Source organism: Mustela putorius, unplaced genomic scaffold (assembly GCF_011764305.1).
Source record: "Mustela putorius furo isolate JIRA1106 unplaced genomic scaffold, ASM1176430v1.1 tig00000224_pilon_pilon_pilon, whole genome shotgun sequence".
NCBI lineage: Eukaryota > Metazoa > Chordata > Mammalia > Carnivora > Mustelidae > Mustela > Mustela putorius.
This window is the reverse complement of record NW_025421321.1, coordinates 1,192,912-1,214,017: the sequence shown is the minus strand read 5'-3', so window position 1 is coordinate 1,214,017 and position 21,106 is coordinate 1,192,912. Positions and strand designations below refer to the sequence as shown.

General features: G+C 45.3%; 1 protein-coding gene across 1 annotated transcript in view; it reads right to left on the bottom strand.

Moving 5' to 3' along the window:
* The window catches only part of ABHD12 (abhydrolase domain containing 12, lysophospholipase), a 96,516-nt gene that overhangs the window by 10,361 nt on the left and 65,049 nt on the right, over positions 1–21,106 (bottom strand). The window contains exons 3-6 of the mRNA XM_004781245.3: positions 16,287–16,392; positions 6,354–6,473; positions 2,619–2,649; positions 613–658 (exon numbers count right to left, since the gene is read on the bottom strand). Coding sequence (XP_004781302.2) covers positions 613–658; positions 2,619–2,649; positions 6,354–6,473; positions 16,287–16,392 — 303 coding nt within the window. The remainder of the gene's footprint in view (positions 1–612; positions 659–2,618; positions 2,650–6,353; positions 6,474–16,286; positions 16,393–21,106) is intronic.

Here is a 21,106-nt window from a genome sequence, read left to right as displayed (position 1 = left end):
GACTCACTCAAGAAAGAAAAAATGCTGAGGGGCAAGAAGAATCTTTCTTCTCTCTTAACAGTTCTTTCTCCTGTTTTCAGAACTTTAACAAGAGGGGTGCCTGGGTGGCTCAGTGGGTTAAAGCCTCTACCTTTGGCTCAGGTCATGGTCCCAGAGTCCTGGGATCAAGCCCTACATTGGGCTCTCTGCTCCACAGGGAGCCTGCTTCCTCCCTTCTCTCTCTGCCTACCTCTCTGCCGACTTGTGATGTCTGTCAAATAAATAAATAAAATCTTAAAAAAAAAAAAAAAAGAAGAAGAAGAACTTTAACAAGACAAGCTCTTCTGCCCACAAAATGTGTCCGAAGACCAGCTCTGGGGAGTCAGAATCCAGTAAAGAAATGACAGTATCTTCTACATTTAAAATGTTGCTGAGGGATGCCCCTCATCAGCATGCAGGACACACATGGGAAGATGATGTGCCCTCACACCGACCACCACACTCGCCTTCACTGCACATCAGGCACCATGAGCTACAAATGCTGCCTCGGCTCCCAAGGTGACTGACGCCTGCACAGCAGACCCAGATGGGAGCAGTGTGAGGGCCCAGACTTGCACTTGCATAAGAACTCACCTCTGTAGTCAAAGGTGACCACGTGATAACCAAGGGAACTCAGCACCTGGAACATAAAAAATAAATATCTGGGCACAAATCCACACATCTTGAATTGAGGGCAGCTTGCCTCTTACCAAAGCCAGCCCAATGTCAGTCTTTGGGCCCTGCACACAGTGGGAGCTTCATAAACACTGTGACCATGATGCCCATTCCCCATTATAAAACCCACACATCTGCTGCTGCTACAGGACACGCAGATGCCGCCGCCTTGGGAATATGATGGAAAGAAGGGCTCTCCCACAGCTCAGACCCCCCAGGGCACAGGTAGCCCTCCAGCCAGGGCAGACACCCTGAGACCAGAGACTCAGAAGGAGGGGCTCTATGGTCAGAGACTGCATCTGGGATCCTTACTGCAACCTAACATTTCTTAGACTTGAAGATTTTGTTGGATTTTTCTATTATTGAAAACAAAATCCCTCTAAATGACGTGATCTTCTGGACTAGATAATTTCTCACAGCCCATACCTGAGCTTTCCTGTAGTGTGCCTGGAGACATGTGGAAGTGGCCAGCCACCAACATGCTCCAAAATCCCCAGAGGGAGGTGTGCTCCTCCTTTCTCCTTTGCCTGCCCCAGGGCAGCATCTGCCCCTACAGCATCTGCTCCCACCAGGGCCATACCTGCTCTAGGTGCAAACCCTTACTAAGAACAGAAACCTCAAGAAGGGGCCACAGCTCTGCAAAAGCACCCCCTCCCCAATTTGATCCAATTCAGCCAAGGAACAAACCCTTCCATGGCCCACAGCAGTGCGTGGCCTTGGTGTGTAAGGGACAGAGTGGTGCCCACAAGATGCAGATGTTCCCTCGCATTTGCTCTCTGCCAGGTTAACCAATGCAGGTGTCGGTCCCTGTGAGGGGTAGACGAGGGAGAGGACCCTGAAGGCAACTGCACATTTCCAGCTCTGAGACTCAAGCTTTCCAAGAAGACAACCAGGCAGAAGTGAGGGTCTGAGTGCCTGGCTGGCAGACCCACCAGCCCCTCCACCAGATCAGCCTGGAATCTGGTGATGGGTGAGACTTCAGTGTGGCAGAGTTCCTGACCCTGCAACTTGGCCAGAGTGTGACTTCCTGGCCCTGGGTGCTCTCCATTCGTTTTAGAGGAGAAATGCAGCATTTAATGACAATTTCAAATGCCTTTAATATAACTGCCAATATCTGGCAGATGATGCCTGAAGTCCACTCATTCTGCTTTTGGAAGCTCTCCCTAGAGGCAGCATTAGAGGGAAGCATTCCACGGTAGAGGCTTCCAATGGAGGCAGCATTGGAAAGGCCAATGTTGATCATCTCTCTCACAAGTACTGGAGGGACTCCCTTGTGTACATTCCTACTGGAAAGAACAGGTGGGAGACACCCCTGGGTGATGCACTTTCCTTCGTATACTGTGTGGATGCCACTCTCCCTTCATACACACTACATATGTGGCCCTGCCCTTCATATGCCCCGTGTACACAAATCTCCCCACCCGTACACCCTGTGAATACCACTCTGTGTGTCCTACACTGTGTGTACACTGCTCTGCCTGTAATCACACCATGTATGGCGCTCTCCCTGTCACACACACCATGTACATGATGCTCCCTGTCATATACACCGTGTACACCATTCTCCCAATATACACTACTCTCCTGTCATCACACCAAAGTACACCACGCTCCCAATCATACACACTGTGTACACCGCTCTCCCGAAATCACACCATATACACCGCTCTCCTGTCATCACACCATGTACACTGCTCTCCTGTCATCACACCATGTACACTGCTCTCCTGTCATCACACCATGTTAGCACCTTTCCTGTCATCACTGTGTACACTGCTCTCCCAACATCACACCATGTATGCAGCTCTCCCGAAATCACACTGTGTACACCACTCTCCCATCATCACTATATACACCACTCTGCCCATCATGCAGCCTATGAACACCACTCTGTCCATCATACATTGTGTGCCATCTTCACCTACCTTGTAAAGTTCCACCCGGTGGTCGCCTCCTCTAGAGAGTCAGGGAAAAAGAAACAAGAATGGGTGTTAGCACATCTTCTCAAAAAGGCATGCCCCCAGGGTCAGTACTGGAGTGTCTGGGTCCTTAGTGGCTTGGTCCCCAAATTCATACAGAGTGGGTCATTGGGGGACAGATGACCTCTTCTACAGGGCATCAGAGCAGCTCCATGCTTGTTTCTGGCAATACCGTGACAAGCAAGGGATAGTCTTAGCACTTTGGGGATATTTCTTAATTATCATATTACTTCTATTTTTGACTAACACATAGAAACAACACAAACTTCAGAAGATACAGAAGATAGACAGCAAGCCCCCTACTCCTGCCCAGCATCTAGCCCTTCCCTCAGCATCCTGGTGACCAGCATGTGGCAGAAGTGAAGGCACTTCTTTCCTCGACATGCACACTCTACTGCCTCTCACTTTTCACTCAGTAATGCACAAACAACTTTCAGGACTCTTTTCAGTAGTGGTTCACCTTCCTTATCTTGCAGTCATTGTGACCCTCTCCTATCTGCTGTGAATATAAGTTTTGCTGCCATGGCCAGCCCATGCTGATGTCCTCCTGCACACATGTGCTCCATATGTTCCTACACATGGAACTGCTGGATGGAAGGTGTTTGTGATCGTAATCTTGACAATTACTGCTCAGCCATCTTCAGAGAGGCCCTGACCATCTCCCAGCCCCACACCCACAGATTAGTGTGTTGGGGTCACTTCCTATTATAGATGCTAAACAGGCTTTTGTGCATCCAAAGTGTTTTGTGTGTTTATACTTCTTTGTCCGAGTACTATCTATCCCTCCTCACATTTTGTCCAGCTACTGGTCGGCTACTACTATGGATAGACACCAAAGTGGGAACGGGGCGACCTCAGGAAGGAAAGCATGTTAGCAAGTGAGCTCACCCTCTCCAGACTTCTCAGCAGTTTTCTTTTTTTATACTGAGCACCCTGGCCACTTTGCTGTGTGGTGCTTGTGGGTGGGGAGGGCAGGGAGTGTCCCTGAGAGAGACAGGGATGAGACAAAGAAAGAAAACCAATGCAATGTGGCCACAGAAATACAAGGGAATGAGTTTCAGGACCAGAAAGAAATGTTTTCAGTTATCTTTGGAGAAGTACATGTCTTGATGTCTTGTCTAGATTGTTCAAATTCCCCACTTTGAGCAAAAAGAAGAGGGGTAAATTAAAAAAAAGAAGAAAAGAAGAAGAAGAAGAAGAAGAGTGCACAACAGTAGCCAGAGACTGGCTCTTGGAGAGACAGTGCTGCTGTAATTCTGCCAGGCCAAGGGGGGGTCTCGCTGGGGACGGGGGAGAGGACAGCAAGACTTTCCAAGTCACAGGGCTCCTTCAAACCTGAAGTTTAGGCAGACTTTGTCTTTTTTACCATGTGACTGGTATTGCTTAACTGAACCTTATTCCCAGTAAACTACAAAATTTTCTCATTTATAGGAAGATGCTAGCAGAGTAGTTATAACCACTTGCCCTTTGAAAAGCAGAAGAGAAACCCACTTGTCCCAGGCAAAGACGAAAGCAAACTGCCAAGTGCACACGATTCAGCAGCTGAGCACTCTGCAGTCTCACAAAGCATCCTCGCAGCCCACACTTCCTGGACTTCCTGTGGTGTCTACTATGCAGCCCCGGCGCCCCAACATCGCTGAGAGACACTGTTGGCTTGCCCCCACCCCCAAACCCACAAGGGCCTAAGAATTCACCTCCTTGTTGGTTCTGCTTACAAAATAACATGCCCCCAGCCTGCCACTGCAGCTAGGCATCAGGCTGACCTTCACCCAGAGCCTGGAGCAGCCCTGCCTCCTGCCAGCTCCTGCTGGCTCCCTCACATGCCCTAGTGAAGCTGCAACAACAGCAGCCTTCCTGGGGGTTTTCAGACAATGTTCTGTTCAGAAAATTTACAGGCATAAGAGAGAGAGACTGAGCATGAGTGCATGAGCAGGGCGAGGAGCAGAAGAAAAGGGAGGAGCAGACTACATGCTGAGCAGGGAGTCTGACATAGGGCTCAAGCCCAAGACCCTGAAATCATGACCTGAACTGAAGGCCGCTGCTTAACTGACTTAGCCACCCAGGCACCCCTAAAGACACTCTTTTTTTTTTTTTAAATAAACATATAATGTGTTATTAGACTCAGGGGTACAGGTCTGTAAATTGACAGGGTTACACACTTCACAGTACTCACCACAGCACATACCCTCCCCAAGGTCCACAACCCAACCACCTTCTCCCATCCCCACTCCCCTCAGCAACCCTCAGTTTGCTTTCTGAAATTAAGAGTCTCTTATGCTTTGTCTCCCTCCCGATCCCATCTTGTTTCACTTATTCTTTTCCTACTCCCCAAGCCCCCCACATTGCATCTCCACTTCTTTATATCAGGGAGATCATATGATAGTTGTCTTTCTCTGATTGACTTATTTCACTAAGCATAATACCCTCTAGTTCCATTCACGTTGTTGCAAGTGGCAGAATTTCATTTCTTTTGATGGCTGCATAGTATTCCATTGTGTATATATATACCACATCTTCTTGATCCATTCATCTGTTGATGGACATCTAGGTTCTTTCCACAGTTTGGTTATTGTGGACATTGCTACTATAAACATACAGGTGCACGTGCCCCTTCGGATCACTATGTTTGTACCTTTAGGGTAAATACCCAGTAGTGCAATTGCTGGGTCATAAGGTAGCTCTATTTTCAACTTTTTGAGAAACCTCCACGCTGTTTTCCAGAGTGGTTGCACCAGCTTGCATTCCCACCAACAGTGTAGGGAGGGTTCCCTAAAGACACTCTTGGAAATGATCTGGGATAAACTTGAGCAACGGCTTGCCACAGACAGGGCCTCAGCCATACCCAGCAGGATATATTGGCATTTGCTGTTGTAAGAGTGGTAACGCTGAGAGACAGAACTCACACTCATCACCCAACCCAACAGCATGGTGGGCAGCCTGCACGGATGAGTTTATCTGTGTGCATTCCCCTGGGGTCCCTCTGGCCTCCTTGTGCTTTCAGCCATCCTTCCTTTGATGTCACCCCAACTCCTCCTCAGCACTCACTGCCCCTTGCCAGGAACTGTGCTTCCCCCCACCCCCAGAAGGACATGCCTGCCAGCGAGAAAGGGCCAGCCTCCCTGCGACCCTCATCCTGAGCTGACACACAAGGCTGGTGAACAGGAGACAGCATTCCCCAGGGGCACTGCTGCCCTGAAGTGTCATGACGACCCCTCTGAGGAACAACTGCTGCTTACTCAAGGAGAAACTGGATTCCCTAAATCACTGGCCCTCACTTTGCCCTTCAGATTACTTCAGAAAGAAGCAAACACCACACTCTGGCCAAGGATCTAGGTGATGTGACGCAGGCTCCTCCATCCCACCCAGGTGGGAGCCCCAGATAAGGGGTATCTGGACACAGACTCCCACATCTGTTTAACATGGGGAGTGGGGGTGGTTTCCCAAGGAACCTACACCTGGGCCCACCTTCCATACAGCTCTGCTCTGCTCTGAGCTTGTGGGAACACTGCTTCATGGGAGTTTCACCCTGATGCCTTTCCCCCCAATCCCATAAACTCTGCCATTTCCTGTGTTCTCAGGATGCCCCACGGCCCCACTGCCTGTACACTCCCTCTCTATAGTGGGTCAGCAGACCAGACTGGGCCAGCATTGAGGGGAGGACATGCTACACATGTTCCTTACCTTGTGCCTGCATTCCCATGCAGGTACAGGATGATAGGGTGACTGGAAGCCAAGGCATCCTCGTACCACATCTGGTCCTTTCCCTGGGCATCCTTCCACCAGACAGCAGGGACAGTGTGCCTGGAAACAGAAGCAGAGTGGAGTAAAATGATCGGATAAGGATGATTATTGACAGAATGACACAGGATCAGAGTCACAACTGAGCGCAGAGCAGGCCAGGTGGTGGCAGGGGTTGGGGGGTGGTGGCAGGCAGAAGAAATAACTACAGAACTCCAAGCTACAGTGATGGCTTCTGACAGCCTTGGTAGGAGATTTCCTCACCCACACCTGGGCCCCTCTGGGCCACAGAAGGGGTAGCTGTGGTAGCACGTAGACAGGGGCTGGGGCTGGGGGTGGAGTTTCTCCCATGTGAACTGGACATTCTGTAAGATCTAGTTTGGCTCATTCACCAGGACCTCATCTGGGCCTCACACAGAATGACTGCTTAATAAATACTGGCTAGGTAAGATCATTTCCCCTCGTACATACCCGTATTATTAAACTGTACACTATTTTTTATTTTTATCTAAATTCAATTAACATATAATATATTATTAATTTCAGAGGTAGAGGTCAGTGATTGATCAATCTTATATAACACATGATGCTCATTACATCACGTGCCCTCCTTAATGTCTATCATCCAGTTACCCCCATACCCCCACCTACCTGCCCTCCAGCAACCCTCAGTTTGTTGAGTCTCTTATGATTTGTCTCCCTCTCTGATTTTTTTTTTTAAGATTTTATTTATTCATTTGACAGATAGAGATCACAAGTAGGCAGAGAGGCAGGCAGAGAGAGAGGTAGAAGCAGGCTTCCCGCTGAGCAGAGAGTCCGATGCGGGGCTCGATCCCAGGACCCTGAGATCATGACCTGAGCCGAAGGCAGAGGCTTTAACCCACTGAGCCACCCAGGTGCCCCTCCCTCTCTGATTTTGTCTTTATTTTTTCCTCTCTTCCCTTAGGATCCTCTGTTTTGCTTCTTAAATTCCATATATGAGTGAAATCATATGATAATTGTCTTTCTCTTATTGACTTATTCTGCTTAGCATTAATACCCTCCAGTTACATCTATGTCCATGTATATAGTGAGTATTCATACTTTCTGATGGATGAGTAGTATTCCATTTTATATACCACATCTTTATCCATTGATCTGTGACTGGACATCTGGGCTCTTCTCATAGTTTGTTTATTGTGGACATTGCTGCTACGAACATGGGGGTGCTGATGCCCCTGCAAATGACCATTTGTATCCTTTGGATAAATACCTAGTAGTACAATTACTGGGTCATAGGGTACCTCTTCTTTCAACTTTTTGAGGAACCTCTATACTGTTTTCCAGAGTGGCTGCACCAGCTTGCATTCCCACCAACAGTGTTAAGAGCATTTCCCTTTTTCCACATCCTCATCAACATTTGTTGTTTCCAGTCTGGTTAATTTTAGCTATTCTGATTGGTATAAGGTGGTATCTCACTGTGGTTTTGAAGTGTATTTCCATGATGCCAAGTGATATGGAGCATTTCTTCATGTGTCTGTTGACCATTTGTATGCCTTCTTTGAAGAATGTCTGTTTATGTCTTCTGCCCATTTTTGACTGGATTATTTGTTTTTTGGGTGATGAGTTTGATAAGTTCTTTATATATCTTGAATACAGGCCCTTTATCTGATATGTCATTTGCAAAATCTTTTCCCATAATGTAGGTTGCCTTTTAGTTTTGTTCACTGTTTCCTTTGCTGTGCAGAACTTTTTATCTTGATGAAGTCCTAATAGTTCATTTTTGCTTTTGTTTCCTTATCAGAGACATGTCTAGCAAGAAGCTGCTGCAGCTGAGGTCGAAGAGGTTGCTGGCTGTGTTCTCCTCCATGATTTTGATGGATTCCTGTCTCACACTGAGTTCTTTCAACCATTTTGTGCTTATTGTTTTTACAGTATAAGAGAATGGTTCAGTTTCATTCTTCTGCATGTGGCTTTCTAATTTTCCCAGCACCACTTATTGAAGAGACTTCCTTTTTTCCATTGGATATTCTTTCCTGCTTTGTCGGAGATTACTTGACCATAGAATCAAGGGTCCATTTCTGGGCTCTCTATTCTATCCCATTGATCTATGTGTCTGTTTCTGTGTCAGTACCATACTGTCTTGATGATCACAGCTTTGTAATATAGCTTGAAATCAGGCACTGTGATGTCCCAGCTTTGGTTTTCTTTTTCAATAGTCCTCTAGTCATTCAGGGTCTTTTCTGGTTCTATATAAATTTAAGGATTATTTGTTCCAGCTCTGTGAAAATGTCAAAGGTATTTTTATAGGGATTGCACTGAATGTGTAGATTGCTCTGGGTAGCATAGACATTTCAACAATGTTTATTCTTCCAATCCATAAGCACAGAACGTTTTTCCACCTCTTTGTGTCTTCCTCAATTTCTTTCATAAGTGTTCTATAGTTTCTAGAGTATACATTATTGACCTCTTTGGTTAAGTTTATTCCAAGTGTCTATGGTTTTTGGTGCTATTGCAAACATGAATTGATTCCTTAACTTCTCTTTCTCTGTTTCATCATTAGTGTATACAAATGCACCTGATTTCAGTGCACTGATTTTATATCCTGCCACTTTGCTGAATTGCTGTATAAGTTCTAGTAATTTTGGGGTGGAGTCTTTTGGATTACCCACATGAAGTATTATGTCATCTATGAAGAGAGAGAGTGTGACTTCCTCTTTGCCAATCTGAATGTCTTTTATTTCTTTTCATTCTCTGACTGCCTAGGACTTCTAGTACTATGTTGAATAATAGTGGTAAGACTGGGCGTCTCTGTCATGTTCCTGACCTTAAGGGAAAAGCTCTCAGTTCTACTCCATTGATAATGATATTCACTGTGGGCTTTTAATAGATGGCTTTTATGATACTGAAGTATGTTCCCACTATCTCTACACTATGGAAAGCTTTAATCAAGAAAGGAGGCTGTACTTTGTCAAATGCTTTTTCTGGATCAATTGACAGGATCAATAGTTCTTGCCTTTCTTATATTAACGTAGATTGTCACACTGATTGATTTGGAGATGTTGAACCACCCTTGCAGTCTAGGAATAAATCCCACTTGGTCATGGTGAATAAAACTTTTAATGTACTGTTGGATCCTATTGGCTAGTATTTTGGTGAGAATTTTTGCATCCATGTGCATCAGGGACACTGATCTGTAATTCTCATTTTTGGTGGAGTATTTGCGCAGTTTTGTGATCAGGGTAATGCTGGCCTCATAGAATGAGTTTGGAAGTTCTCCTTCCATTTGTATTTTTTGAAACAGCTTCAGAAGAATAGGTATTAATTCTTCTTTAAATGTTTGGTAGAATTCCCCTGGGAGGCCATCTGGCCCTGGACTCTAGTTTTTTGGGAGATTTTTAATTACTGCTTCAATTTCCTTGCTGGTTATGGATCTGTTTGGTTTTTCTATTTCTTGCTGTTTCAGTTTTGGTAGTTTTTATGTCTCTGGGAATGTACATATTTCTTCCGGATTGCTTAATTTGCTGGCATATAGTTGTCTCATAATATGTTCTTATAATTGTGTGTATTTCTTCAGTGTTGGTTGTGATCTCTCCTCTTTCATTCATGATTTTATTAATTTGTGTGCTTTCTCTTTTCTTTTGGATAAGTCTGGCCACATGTTTATTGATCTTATTAATTCTTTCAAAAAACAAGCTCCCAGTCCTGTTGATCTGTTCTACTGTTCTTTTGGTTTCTATTTCATTGATTTCTGTTCTAATCTTTATCATTTCCCTTCTTCTTGATTTAGGCTTTATTTGCTGGGTTCCCTCCCATCCCAGCTCCTCTAGGTGTACAGTTATGTTATATATTTGAGACCTTTCTTGTTTCTTGAGAAAGGTTTCTATGGCTATATACTTCCCTCTTAGGACCACCTTTGTCGCATCCCAAAGGTTTGGAACAGTCGTGTTTTCATTTTCATTAGTTTCCACGAATTCTCAAATTCTTCTTTAATTTCCTGGATGACCCATTCGTTCTTTAGTAGGATGCTCTTTAGACTCCAGGTATTTGAGTTTTTTCCAAATTTCCTCTTGTGATTGAGTTCCAGGTTCAAAGCATTATGGTCCAAAGATATGCATGGAATAATCTCAATTTTCTCGTACTGGCTGAGACCTGATTTATGACCCAGTATATGACCTTTTGTGGAGAATGTTCCATGGGCACATGAGAAGAATGTGTATTCTTTTGTTTTAGGATGGAATGCTCTGAATATATCTGTGAAGTACAGTCCAGTGTGTCATTCAAAGCCCTTGTTTCCTTGTTAATCTTCTGCTTAGATGATCTGTCTATTGCAGTGAGTGGGGTGTTAAAGTCCCCTACTATTAGAGCACCTGGGTGCTTCAGTCATTTAAGCATCTGCCTTGCACGGCATGATCTCAGGGTCTGGGATTAAGCCCCACATCAGGCTCTTTGCTCAGTAGGGAGCCTGCTCCCCCTCCTTGTGTTCTCTCCCTGTTAAATAAATAAATTAATTCTCTTAAAAACTAATAAAGTCCTTTACTATTATTATATTATTATAAATGTGTTAGTTTAATTTTATTATTAATTGGCTTATATAATTGGCTGGTCCTGTGTTAGGGTATAAATGTTTACAATTGTTAGATCTTCTCACTGTATAGAACCTTTAATTATAATATAGTGTCCTTCCTCATCTCTTATTACATCCTTTGGCTTAAAATATAATTTGTCTGACATAAAGATTGTCACCCCAGCTTTTTTTTTTTTTTAATGTTATTAGCATGATAAATGGCTTTCCATCCTCTCACTTTCAACCTGCAGGTGCCTGTGGGCCTAAAATGCATCTCTTGCAAACAGCATATGGATGGGCTGCTTCTTTATCCAATCTGACACTCTGTTTCTTTTGATTTGGGTAATTAGCCCATTTATATTCAGAGAAATTACTTAAAATTATGAATTTAGTAACTTTTTATTACCTGTAAAGTCACTGTTTCTGTATATTGTCTCTGTTCGGTAATTTGGGCTCTCTCTTCACTTAAAGGATCCCTTTTAATATTTCTTGCTAGGCTGGCTTAGTGTCACGAATTCTTCTAGTTTCTGTTGTTTATCCTGGAAGCTTTTTATCTCTCCTCTTTTGAACAACATCCTAGTCAGATAAAATAGTCTCAGCTCCATATTCTTCTCATTTAGCATGCTGAATATATCATGCCAGTCCTTTCTGGACTGCCAGGTCTCTGTGGATAGGTTTGCTGGAAGTCTAATGTTTCTACCCTTGTAGGTTATGGACTTACCCTGAGCTGCCTTCAGTATTTTGTCTTTGAGATTTGCAAGTTTCACGATTGTATGTCAGGGTGTTATCCTATTTTTTTTTTTTTAAAGATTTTATTTATTTATTTGACAGAGAGAGATCACAAGTAGGCAGAGAGGCAGGCAGAGAGAGAGAGCGAGGAGGAAGCAGGCTCCCCACTGAGCAGAGAGCCTGATGCGGGACTCGATCCCAGGACCCTGAGATCATGACCTGAGCCGAAGGCAGCGGCTTAACCCACTGAGCCACCCAGGCGCCCTGTTATCCTATTTTTATTGATTTTGAGGGGAGGTTCTCTGTGCCTCCTGGACTTGGATGCTTGTTTCCTTCCCCACATTAGGGAAGTTCTCTGCTATAATTTGCTCCAGTATACTTTCTGCCCCTCCCTTTCCTCTTCTTCCGGGATCCCAATTATTCTAAAATTGTTTCATATATCTCTCAATTGTTTTACTTATCTCTCAAATTCTCTTCTCATGGTCCAGTAGTTGCTTATCTCTCTTTCTCAGCTTCTTTATTTGCCATCATTATGTCTTCCATATCACTATTTCTCTCTACTGCCTCATTTATCCTGACAGTTAGAGCCTCCATTTTTTATTGCATCTCATTCATAACCTTTTGATTTTGATTTGATTAGATTTTAGTTCTTTTGTTTCTCCAAAAGGGGATTTTCTAGTGTCTTCTATACTTTGTTTCAACCCTAGCTAATATCTTTATAATTGTTATTCTGAACTCTAGTCCTGACACCTCACTTACATTCATACCAATTAGGACCCTGGCAGTCAGTATGGCCTCTTGTTCTTTTTTAGGTGAGTTTTTTGTCTTGTCATTCTCTCCAGAGAAGAACAGATGAACAAGAGAACAAAATACTAAAATGGCAACAACAACCCCCGAGAAATATAACTCAAATGAGAAAAGACCCAAAAATGGGGGGAAAAAAGAGAGAATATAATCAGACATGTGATCAGAAGAGACCAATAGAGTGGATCCTGTTTGTATTTTGGTCTGTTAGAAAACGAGATCCCAAAATTGTAAAGGAAGAAAAACTTATATATGTACAAAAATAAAATTAAATGCAATGAAAGAACAGAACATAACTATAACAATGAAAATTAAAAGACTAAAAAAATTTTTGAAAAAAGCAAGAAAAAAAGAGAGAATACAGTTAGATAGTGAAGAGAAAAGAGCCATACACTAGATTCTGAGTGTGTTTTGGACTGTTTGTTAGAAGAAATTGCATCCCAAAATTGTAAAGAAGGAGAAACATATATATACAAAAATGAAATATAACAGAAGAATAGACTGTAACTATAAAAATGAAAATTAAAAAAGATTTAAAAAGAAGAGTTGATAAAGTAAGAAAGAGGTTGAAAAGGAAAGAGAAGAAAAATAATACTGAAAGACTAAAGAATCACGGGGCAAAACCCACGAATTCTATATACTATTTTCCAGTAGTGCTGGAGTTTTGAAGTTCTGTGTGATCGGTAAACTTGGGTCCTAGCCAGATTTTCTTGCTGGTCTTCTGGGGGAGAGGACTGTTGTGCAGATTCTCAGGTGTCTTTGCCCCTGGGCAGAATTGCACTGCCCTTGCCAGGGGCCAGGCTAAGTAATCCACTCCCGATTGCTCAATGTGGCTTTTATTCCCTAAAGGATTCCTGCGCTGCTTTAGAGGATGAGAATGAAAATGGCAGCCTCTCAGTTTCTAGGCCATGGGGCCCACCTCCTCAGTCTGTCCTCAGGGAAAAGCAGTCAGTCACTCCTGTCTCTGGGGGTCTCAGTTCATACTATGTGCTCACCTATCCTGTGACCGAGTGTTTCTATCTCAGGCATGCGACCCCGTTTGGAGTCTCCAAACCCTGCAGACTCCTGTGGTGTGCACTGGCGCTTCTCCTCCATGGGGCAGAAAGAGGGTCTCTCCACGGCTCTGCCACTTTTTTGGCCCCTGCTTGGAGAGCAGTCGCCCAACCACGCCACAGTTCATAGGATAGGCAACCATGAGCTGACAGCCCACTCTTGGGCTCACTGATGGCAACCAACTTCCCCCCTCTGATGTCTGGGAACTCTGCCACACACAGGCACGCCCAGTCTTCCTGTGACCCTGAGGATCCTGAGACCACACTGCCCATCTAGGATTCCTTCCCACTTTGCCATCTGATCTGAGCACCTGTCAGACAGGTATGTCCCTTATCGAAGCAGCCTTCTTAAAGTTCCAATTTTGTGTTCTGCTGCTATATCACTCCAGTAGCTGGCTTACAGAGGTTCCCCACCCCATGGTTTACCTTCCCATATATTATCTTGGACTCACTTCTCCACACCCTTGCAGAAAGTGGTCACTTTTCTATTTGTAGAGTTGCAGCTATTCTTCTCTTAGATCTCTGGCTGAGTTCACAAGTGTTCAGAATGATTTGATAGCTGTCTAGCTGAATTCCTGGGACCAGACAAAACTATGTCTTCTGCCATCTTGGACTATCTAGTCTAACCTGTAAACAAATTAACTCACAACATACTCAAGAGAGTTTATGGTGTCAGCGGTGATAATTAAGTGACACTGATCTTTTGATCTTTACAAGCTGGACTAGAAGCTGGACATCCTTACAGCACCATTTCTAGAGTCTGCTCACAAAGCACCTGGGAGCAGACCCATCTCTGGAGGAGGAGATGCTATAAGCCAACATGCTGCATGGATGGACTGGTGTCAGCCCAGTTCATCCCACACCTGGCAGGCAGATGCACTCAGTCTCTCTGGCCAGAACTCTCCCTCAGGGAGATGCTCCAGTTAATGTGATGTCTGTCCACATCAAATACTGTTAATTGCTGGGAAGGGTCTGAATGAATAAGGTTTTTCTATAAAACATATTCACATTTATTAGCAAGAATGCTTGAAAATATTAAATAGCCATTTCTTTAAAAATAGACATTTTTAAATTTCCTAACTCTTAAGTTTCAGTTTTATCACTTCTTTTTTTTTTTTTTTTTTAGAGGGTAGAGGAGGGAGGGGCAGAGAGAGAATCTTAAGCAGACTCCACACTCAGTGCAGAGTGTGACACAGGGCTCGATCTCACAACCCTGAGATCATGACTTGAGCTGAAATCAACGGTTGGATACTTACCAACTGAGCCACCCAGGTGCCCCTCAGCATTTCACTTCTAATGTTTCTTTGACCTGTTCCAGAGGATCGCATTTTGGGTGGTTCTGACCATAATGACCACTCTTGGACAATTATAAACCCATGGGACCAAAAGGCGCATTTTAAAGGTCCTGGATGCTGATTACAACCAGGAGCCAGCCTGCCCCAAACCTGGTACTCTTGACAAGGGAAGTGCCTAGCCAGAGGAGAGGGACCCTATTCCCAGGGCTCTCCTGCCCCCTACCAGATGGAGAGATTACTCCCACAGACAGGGTGTGAAGAACAAGGCCTACTGCTGCCTCAGGGCCCACAGTGTCCTCACAACAGTACAGGGAGCAGACGTGGGCTAGCCGCAGCTCAGCAGCACACAGCCTGGCTGTCAGTAACTTGAGTCTCGCCATTGCTGCCACTAAGGGCAATCTTCATGGGTGACGGCTGCGGGAGCTTTCAGCCCAAGTATCAGCACCATAAACACTCCTCCCACAATAGAACATCCTAACCACTACCCAAAAAAGAGGTCCCTACTAACAACCCCCTGTCAGTGTCTCAAAGCACAGACCACACTAACTGGCAGGAGGGCCGACCAATTCCCTGCCAAACAGCTCTGAGCAAAACACATCGAGCTTCTGACTGAGGACACAAGAACAAAGTGGCCCATGCACACATACTGGTCAGTAAATGTAAGATTAAATTAAACCAGAAATAACAAAAGCCTAGCCCAAGCATTAACTCCTAGAACAATAATCTCCCTTCCCACTTTATGTTCTCTACCCAGGATCATTAGATATGGCTGAACTTCCTCATAGCCCACAGTGGGAAGCCACCCACAGCATTTTGTTTAGAAGCATCTCAGATACACAGCAGTTTTCTGCAAGGGCAGAGAAACATCATGGCTGCTGAAAGAGAAACCTAGCTACACAAAGGGGCAATGATGCCAAGCTGCTTCTGAGGGAAGAAAGAAAATGGCACAGAAAAGTTGGTCAATTTTAATTTAGTTTTCAGAAACACCCACTTGTTCATAAGGAAAAGGAGAAAAACATATTCTAAGGAGACAGAAAGAAGTCACAGTGTTTAATTAAGTCCAATTTAAATTTGTGGCTCAAAAAAGTCAATACAAAAAGAGAGCAAACACAACATCAGTGGCCAGAAGCACTGCTTATGAAAGAAATCCAGCTGTTTCCAATGTCTAAACATCCCCTTCTCTGAGAAGAAAGGGTGTACTCAAATTTGTGCTTGCACTTCTATGCTCATACTCTCTTTTTTCCCCCTGGAAATAAGGTTTCTTTCCACAAACAGCCTGGTTCATAAAGCCATCAGTGTTTGAAAACCTAAGAACCTAAGATTTGATGCCATCTCATTGTGCTCCATTAGGATCAAATTTAGCCAACATCTCTGTTTTGGAAATGAAGAGTGGGAGGATAAAAACAAGTGATGATCTTGGACAACACTGGCCATACTGCTGGGCACTCACCAGACTCCAATGGTCACGTCTTCCTCTGGCTCGAGGTAGTAATTACACGTGTGATTCAAACCTTGATCCTGCGGTTTTTTCAAGTCAATGAAATAAGGAACCCTCACTGTGGAAGAGAAAGAGATGGAAACCAGGATTAGTGGGGCAGATGGACACACACGTATACACATGTGCACACAGCAGAGGCGAACTCTCAGGAAGTGTCATGTCTTTTCCAAACCAAGACTGCCAGGTACGCAGGGCCTTCCAGCCTCAGGTGCAGAGCTGGGTGAGCGAGCACTGGAATGCCGTGGGCACACCTGCACATCCTCTAGCAAAGACGAGGACCCCCTGAGAAGACACAGTGAGAGAAGAAAAGATCCCTGAGGGACCTGAGGGACATCCTGGCCACGAGAGAGGCTGGAGATGGGGAGGCCAGCCATCTCTGGCTAAGCGACAGATGAAAGCTGGAACCTGGGTGGTTGGGGGGAGGAGGAACAGTGAGAAAGGTAACAGATGGGTGGTGTTCTGGAGCCAAGGCCACAGGACTCAGTAACCAAGTGAATGCAGGTGTGAGTCGGGGAGTCTGAAGTTTCTAGTGCTCTCACTTCATGCACACAGGACAGCCAAAGATGAGGTTCAGGTGCAGGGAATCCACAGAGCCCATCTAGAGTTGAGTGACACCGAATGGAACCGTGCAACAGGAGGCCTACATATAACAGGTCACCTGCCAACAGAGCAGAATTCTATAATGTACCCACACTATGGAAAATCTAGGGACCATTAGCTGGAGACCAACAGAGACCCACTGACATGGAGGAATGTCCATGAACTATAGGTAGAAGAACAGAGAAGGAATGCGATCACCATATGTGCTGCATAGTCCCAAAAGTTACAGTGAAAACAAGCAAATGTATTCAACATCATAACCCATATGGGACTCACAAAGAAATAAAGGAAGACATAGGCCAGGCTTTTACCAAAGTGAGTGTGTGCACACACACGCATGCAGGCATGCATGGGCAGGTGGGGGATATTTCCTTTATATACTGTTGCACTTCTACTGCTTGTGGTGAGCATAATGTTTAAAGCTATATTTAGTCAAAAGTTAAAAAAAAATTTTTTTTTTGAGAGAGAGAGAGCAAGCAAGCATGCAAACAAGATGCAGGGGAGGGGAGAAGGAGAGAGAGAATCTTAAACAGGCTCCAAGCCCAGTGTGGAGTCCAGCACAGGGCTCGATCTCATGTCCCTGAGATCATGACTTGAACTGAAACCAAGAGTTGGATGCTCAAACGACTGAGCCACCCAGGTACCCCAAAGATTAAAAAAACGTAAAAAACAAAACAAACAAACAAAAAAACCCAAAACCAAAAACCCGGGGCGCCTGAGTGGCTCAGTGGGTTAAGACTCTGTCTTCAGCTCAGACTATGATCTCAGGATCCTGGGATCAAGCCCCACATTGGGCTCTGTGCTCAGCAGGGAGCCTGGTCCCCCCCCCCCACCTGCCTCTCTGCCTATTTGTAATCTCTCTCTGTGTCAAAAAAAAAAAAAAAAAAAAAAAAAATCTTAAAAAAAACCAAACAAACCCAAACCCTAAAAACCTTGAGGTGAGATTTACTCACTTTATCAAATGGCAACTCCCAAAGAGGGTAGTGACAAACAGCAGGATGGTCCTGGCCTCTAGCCAATCCCACCTTGTACGAGGGAGTCACATACCACCGTACAGATTCCTTTGATGAAGAGAGCAGTTTCATTACAAAATCGTACATATCTACATGGCACAAAAGCCAAACACACCTCCTACTACCATCCTGTTCTTAAGAAACGGCCTTTGATCTCCTCCCTCCAGGCCTTTGCACTTGCTGTCCTCTCCACCTGAGCACTCTCCCGCCACACACCTGCACATTCAGCTCTCACTCCTCCAATGCCCACTGCAGCTCCTCACTACACATTTGTTGAAGAAATGAAATACCCACTCATGCTCCCCCCCCAGAAATTCCCTGAGCATTTCATACCATGCAAGGAGATAAATCCTCCCACGAGGGCTGCCATTTGTACCTTCAGCTTCTTAATCCACCCCTTCCCCAAGGGGGTGGGGGCTAAATATTTTAGACTTTATGACTTTCTCTTAAAAGAAAAAGGGCCATCAAAGGAGGTGACACTGCACGTCCTGGTGCTCCTACCATGCCAGCCCCACATAAGCACACCCTCCTGCAGGGCCTCCTGTGATGTGCACCCCACCTCTTCCACTTCAGAGCTCTTGTTCAGTCACCAGCTCCCACGTTACAGACCTGGGACTTGCACCCAGACAGCCTGACCCCACAGCCTGCACCCTTGACTAATCAGACAGGAAGGAAGAAAGATGAATGGCTCTAATATTAAATGGCCCTCACGTCCTTTTCAGGATACACTGAAAGATACACTGAAGTCCCAACCCCCAGCCCATCAGATGTGACCTTATTTGGAAATAGGGTGTGCAGAGAGATAATCAAGCTAAAGTGAGGTCATACAGTGGACTTCAATCCAGTAGACCTGGTGTCCCTATCAAAAGGGAAAACTGGAACACAGACACAGACAAGGGCAGAGGAAGACAATGGAAAGACACTGGGAGTAGACAGCTGCAGCTGACGAGAGAGGCAGAGGCCAGAATTGTGCAGCCACAGGCTGAGGGACACCACAGATCCCTGGCCAACACCAGAGGCCCGGAGAGGCCAGGAAGGACCATGCCCAGAGTCTCAGGGAGCATAGCCCTGCTGAGACCTTGATTTCAGGATTCCAGGCTCTAGAAGCTGGAGAGAATAAATTTTTGTTGTTTTAAGCCATTCAGTTTGTGGTATTTGTTACAGCTGCTCCCGGGGCCAAGGCAGTCAAGCTATGGAGGTCAGATTTTACTCTGGCAATGGGACTCAGAGAAGGCTCCTGACCAGAGAGAAGGCTGGCAAGGGCCTCTGTTTCTTGTGCTGTTTCAGATGCGGGTACCTAGTCCTGCAGCCGCCATTCTGGGACAGTGTCCCACGCTGCAGGAACTGACGGCTGCAGCTTCACGTGCCCACTGACAACTGTGAAGTGAAATGACTTTGTCAACAAAACTCTAAAAACCTCAATTTCATGCCCACCGTTCAACCCTACACCCAGATTCCTTTAATTCTGCTCCTGAGACTGGAATTATCTACCCTCAGCCCCCATGCCAAACAGAAAGGGGGTGCCATCAAGGGCTGAGGGCACTTGGCTTCCACTGGTTCAGCTCTCAGGCCTCGGCAGGTTCTGTGTTGGGAAAGAAGGTGGCCAAGCTACTTCCACATGGCCCCAGAGCTCCAAGAGAACCCCCTACCTGTGAAAAGAGTTTGATGAGGATTAGTAGCTAATCCCAAAAGCTTTGAGGCCTGAGAAATCTAGAAACCAAGAAGCCAGATGCTCCTCCAGGAGGACCTCACTCCACAAAACTTATCTTCCTGTCCACTCTTACTTCTGTTGTAGAAATAACCGTGAAAAAGGCAGTGAATGTACTGAGTCCAGCAGATGCCACCCATGTGCCTCTCTTCCCCTGGGGCCCTTCCGGAGAGTGGGGGTCCATGGTCAGTCCAAGGGGTTAGGCAGCTTGAGAGGAGTGGCCAGAGGAACCACTGGTAACTACCAATCTGAGTAAGCAAAATGCCACAAAGAGACCGGGTCAAGGGGTGCAGGAGAAGGGTGGCAGGACATGCCCAGGACAGAACACACGTCACTCCTGCTGGCCTGGAACAGCTGGGTTCTGTTATCCCTTGGCCCCATGACCCTCGGGGCTGCAGCAAGGACACAGCACAGGCCCCACAGGCAGCCCACAGGGCACATAACAGGGGTAGGACTGAGGCGTCCAGGACAGTGACCCAGCCGCTCACTGCTAGCTCTACAAGTTCGGCCTCACATACAGCTTAAGTGCACAACTGGAAACCCAATATACATGCTGCTGTCCTCATAGGCCTGCAAGACACATCCAGATGCTTCAATCCCATCTCTGGCTTCCTGTCCTCCCATTTTTCATTATTCACCCTCTGACCGCACTGTCATTTATTGGCAACCACATACCAACTGGCATGATTTAGAGAGGATCCTGCACAAACAGTGGTCAGTGAATAAATCAGTGAGTATACAACTGAATGGGAAACGACCTAGTCTATCACCTTTTCTTTAGTCCATCTGCAAAATACATAAAAGGGTGAGAGGCTACAACTACTTAGCCATAATGGACACTTCTAACTGCCTGAGGATTTTAAATGTTAGGCCACCTCTCATCCCAGTCACTGATGCATTGGAAGAGGTGTGGTGCCAATACGGGGGGCGGGCAGAGGGCTCTGGGTTGTATCAGATTCTAACATTGTGATGGGGGCTGTAGGGGCTTCCATAAGAGAAAAGGGGTAAGAAAGGAAAACAGTTGGGAAATTCCTCAAAAAATTAAAAAGAAAAATACCGTTATGATCCAATAATTTCACTACCAGATATCTACCCAAAGAAAATGAAAACACTGGGGCAGCTGGCTGGCTCAGGCATTAAGTGTCTGCCTTCAGCTCAGGTCATGATCCCGGAATCCTGGGATCAAGCCTGTGTGGGGCTCCCTGCTCAGTGGGAAGCCTGCTTCTCCCTCTCCCATCCCCCCTGTTTGAGATCCCTCTCTCACTCTGTCGCTTTCTGTCAAATAAATAAATAAAATATTTTAAAAAATTAAAATAGAAAGAAAATGAAAACACTAATTTGGAAGGATACATGCACACCCATATTTACTGCAGCATCATTTACAATAGCCAAGATACTTAAGAAACCCAAGTGTCCATAGATAGACAAATGGATAAGAACAATGTAGTACA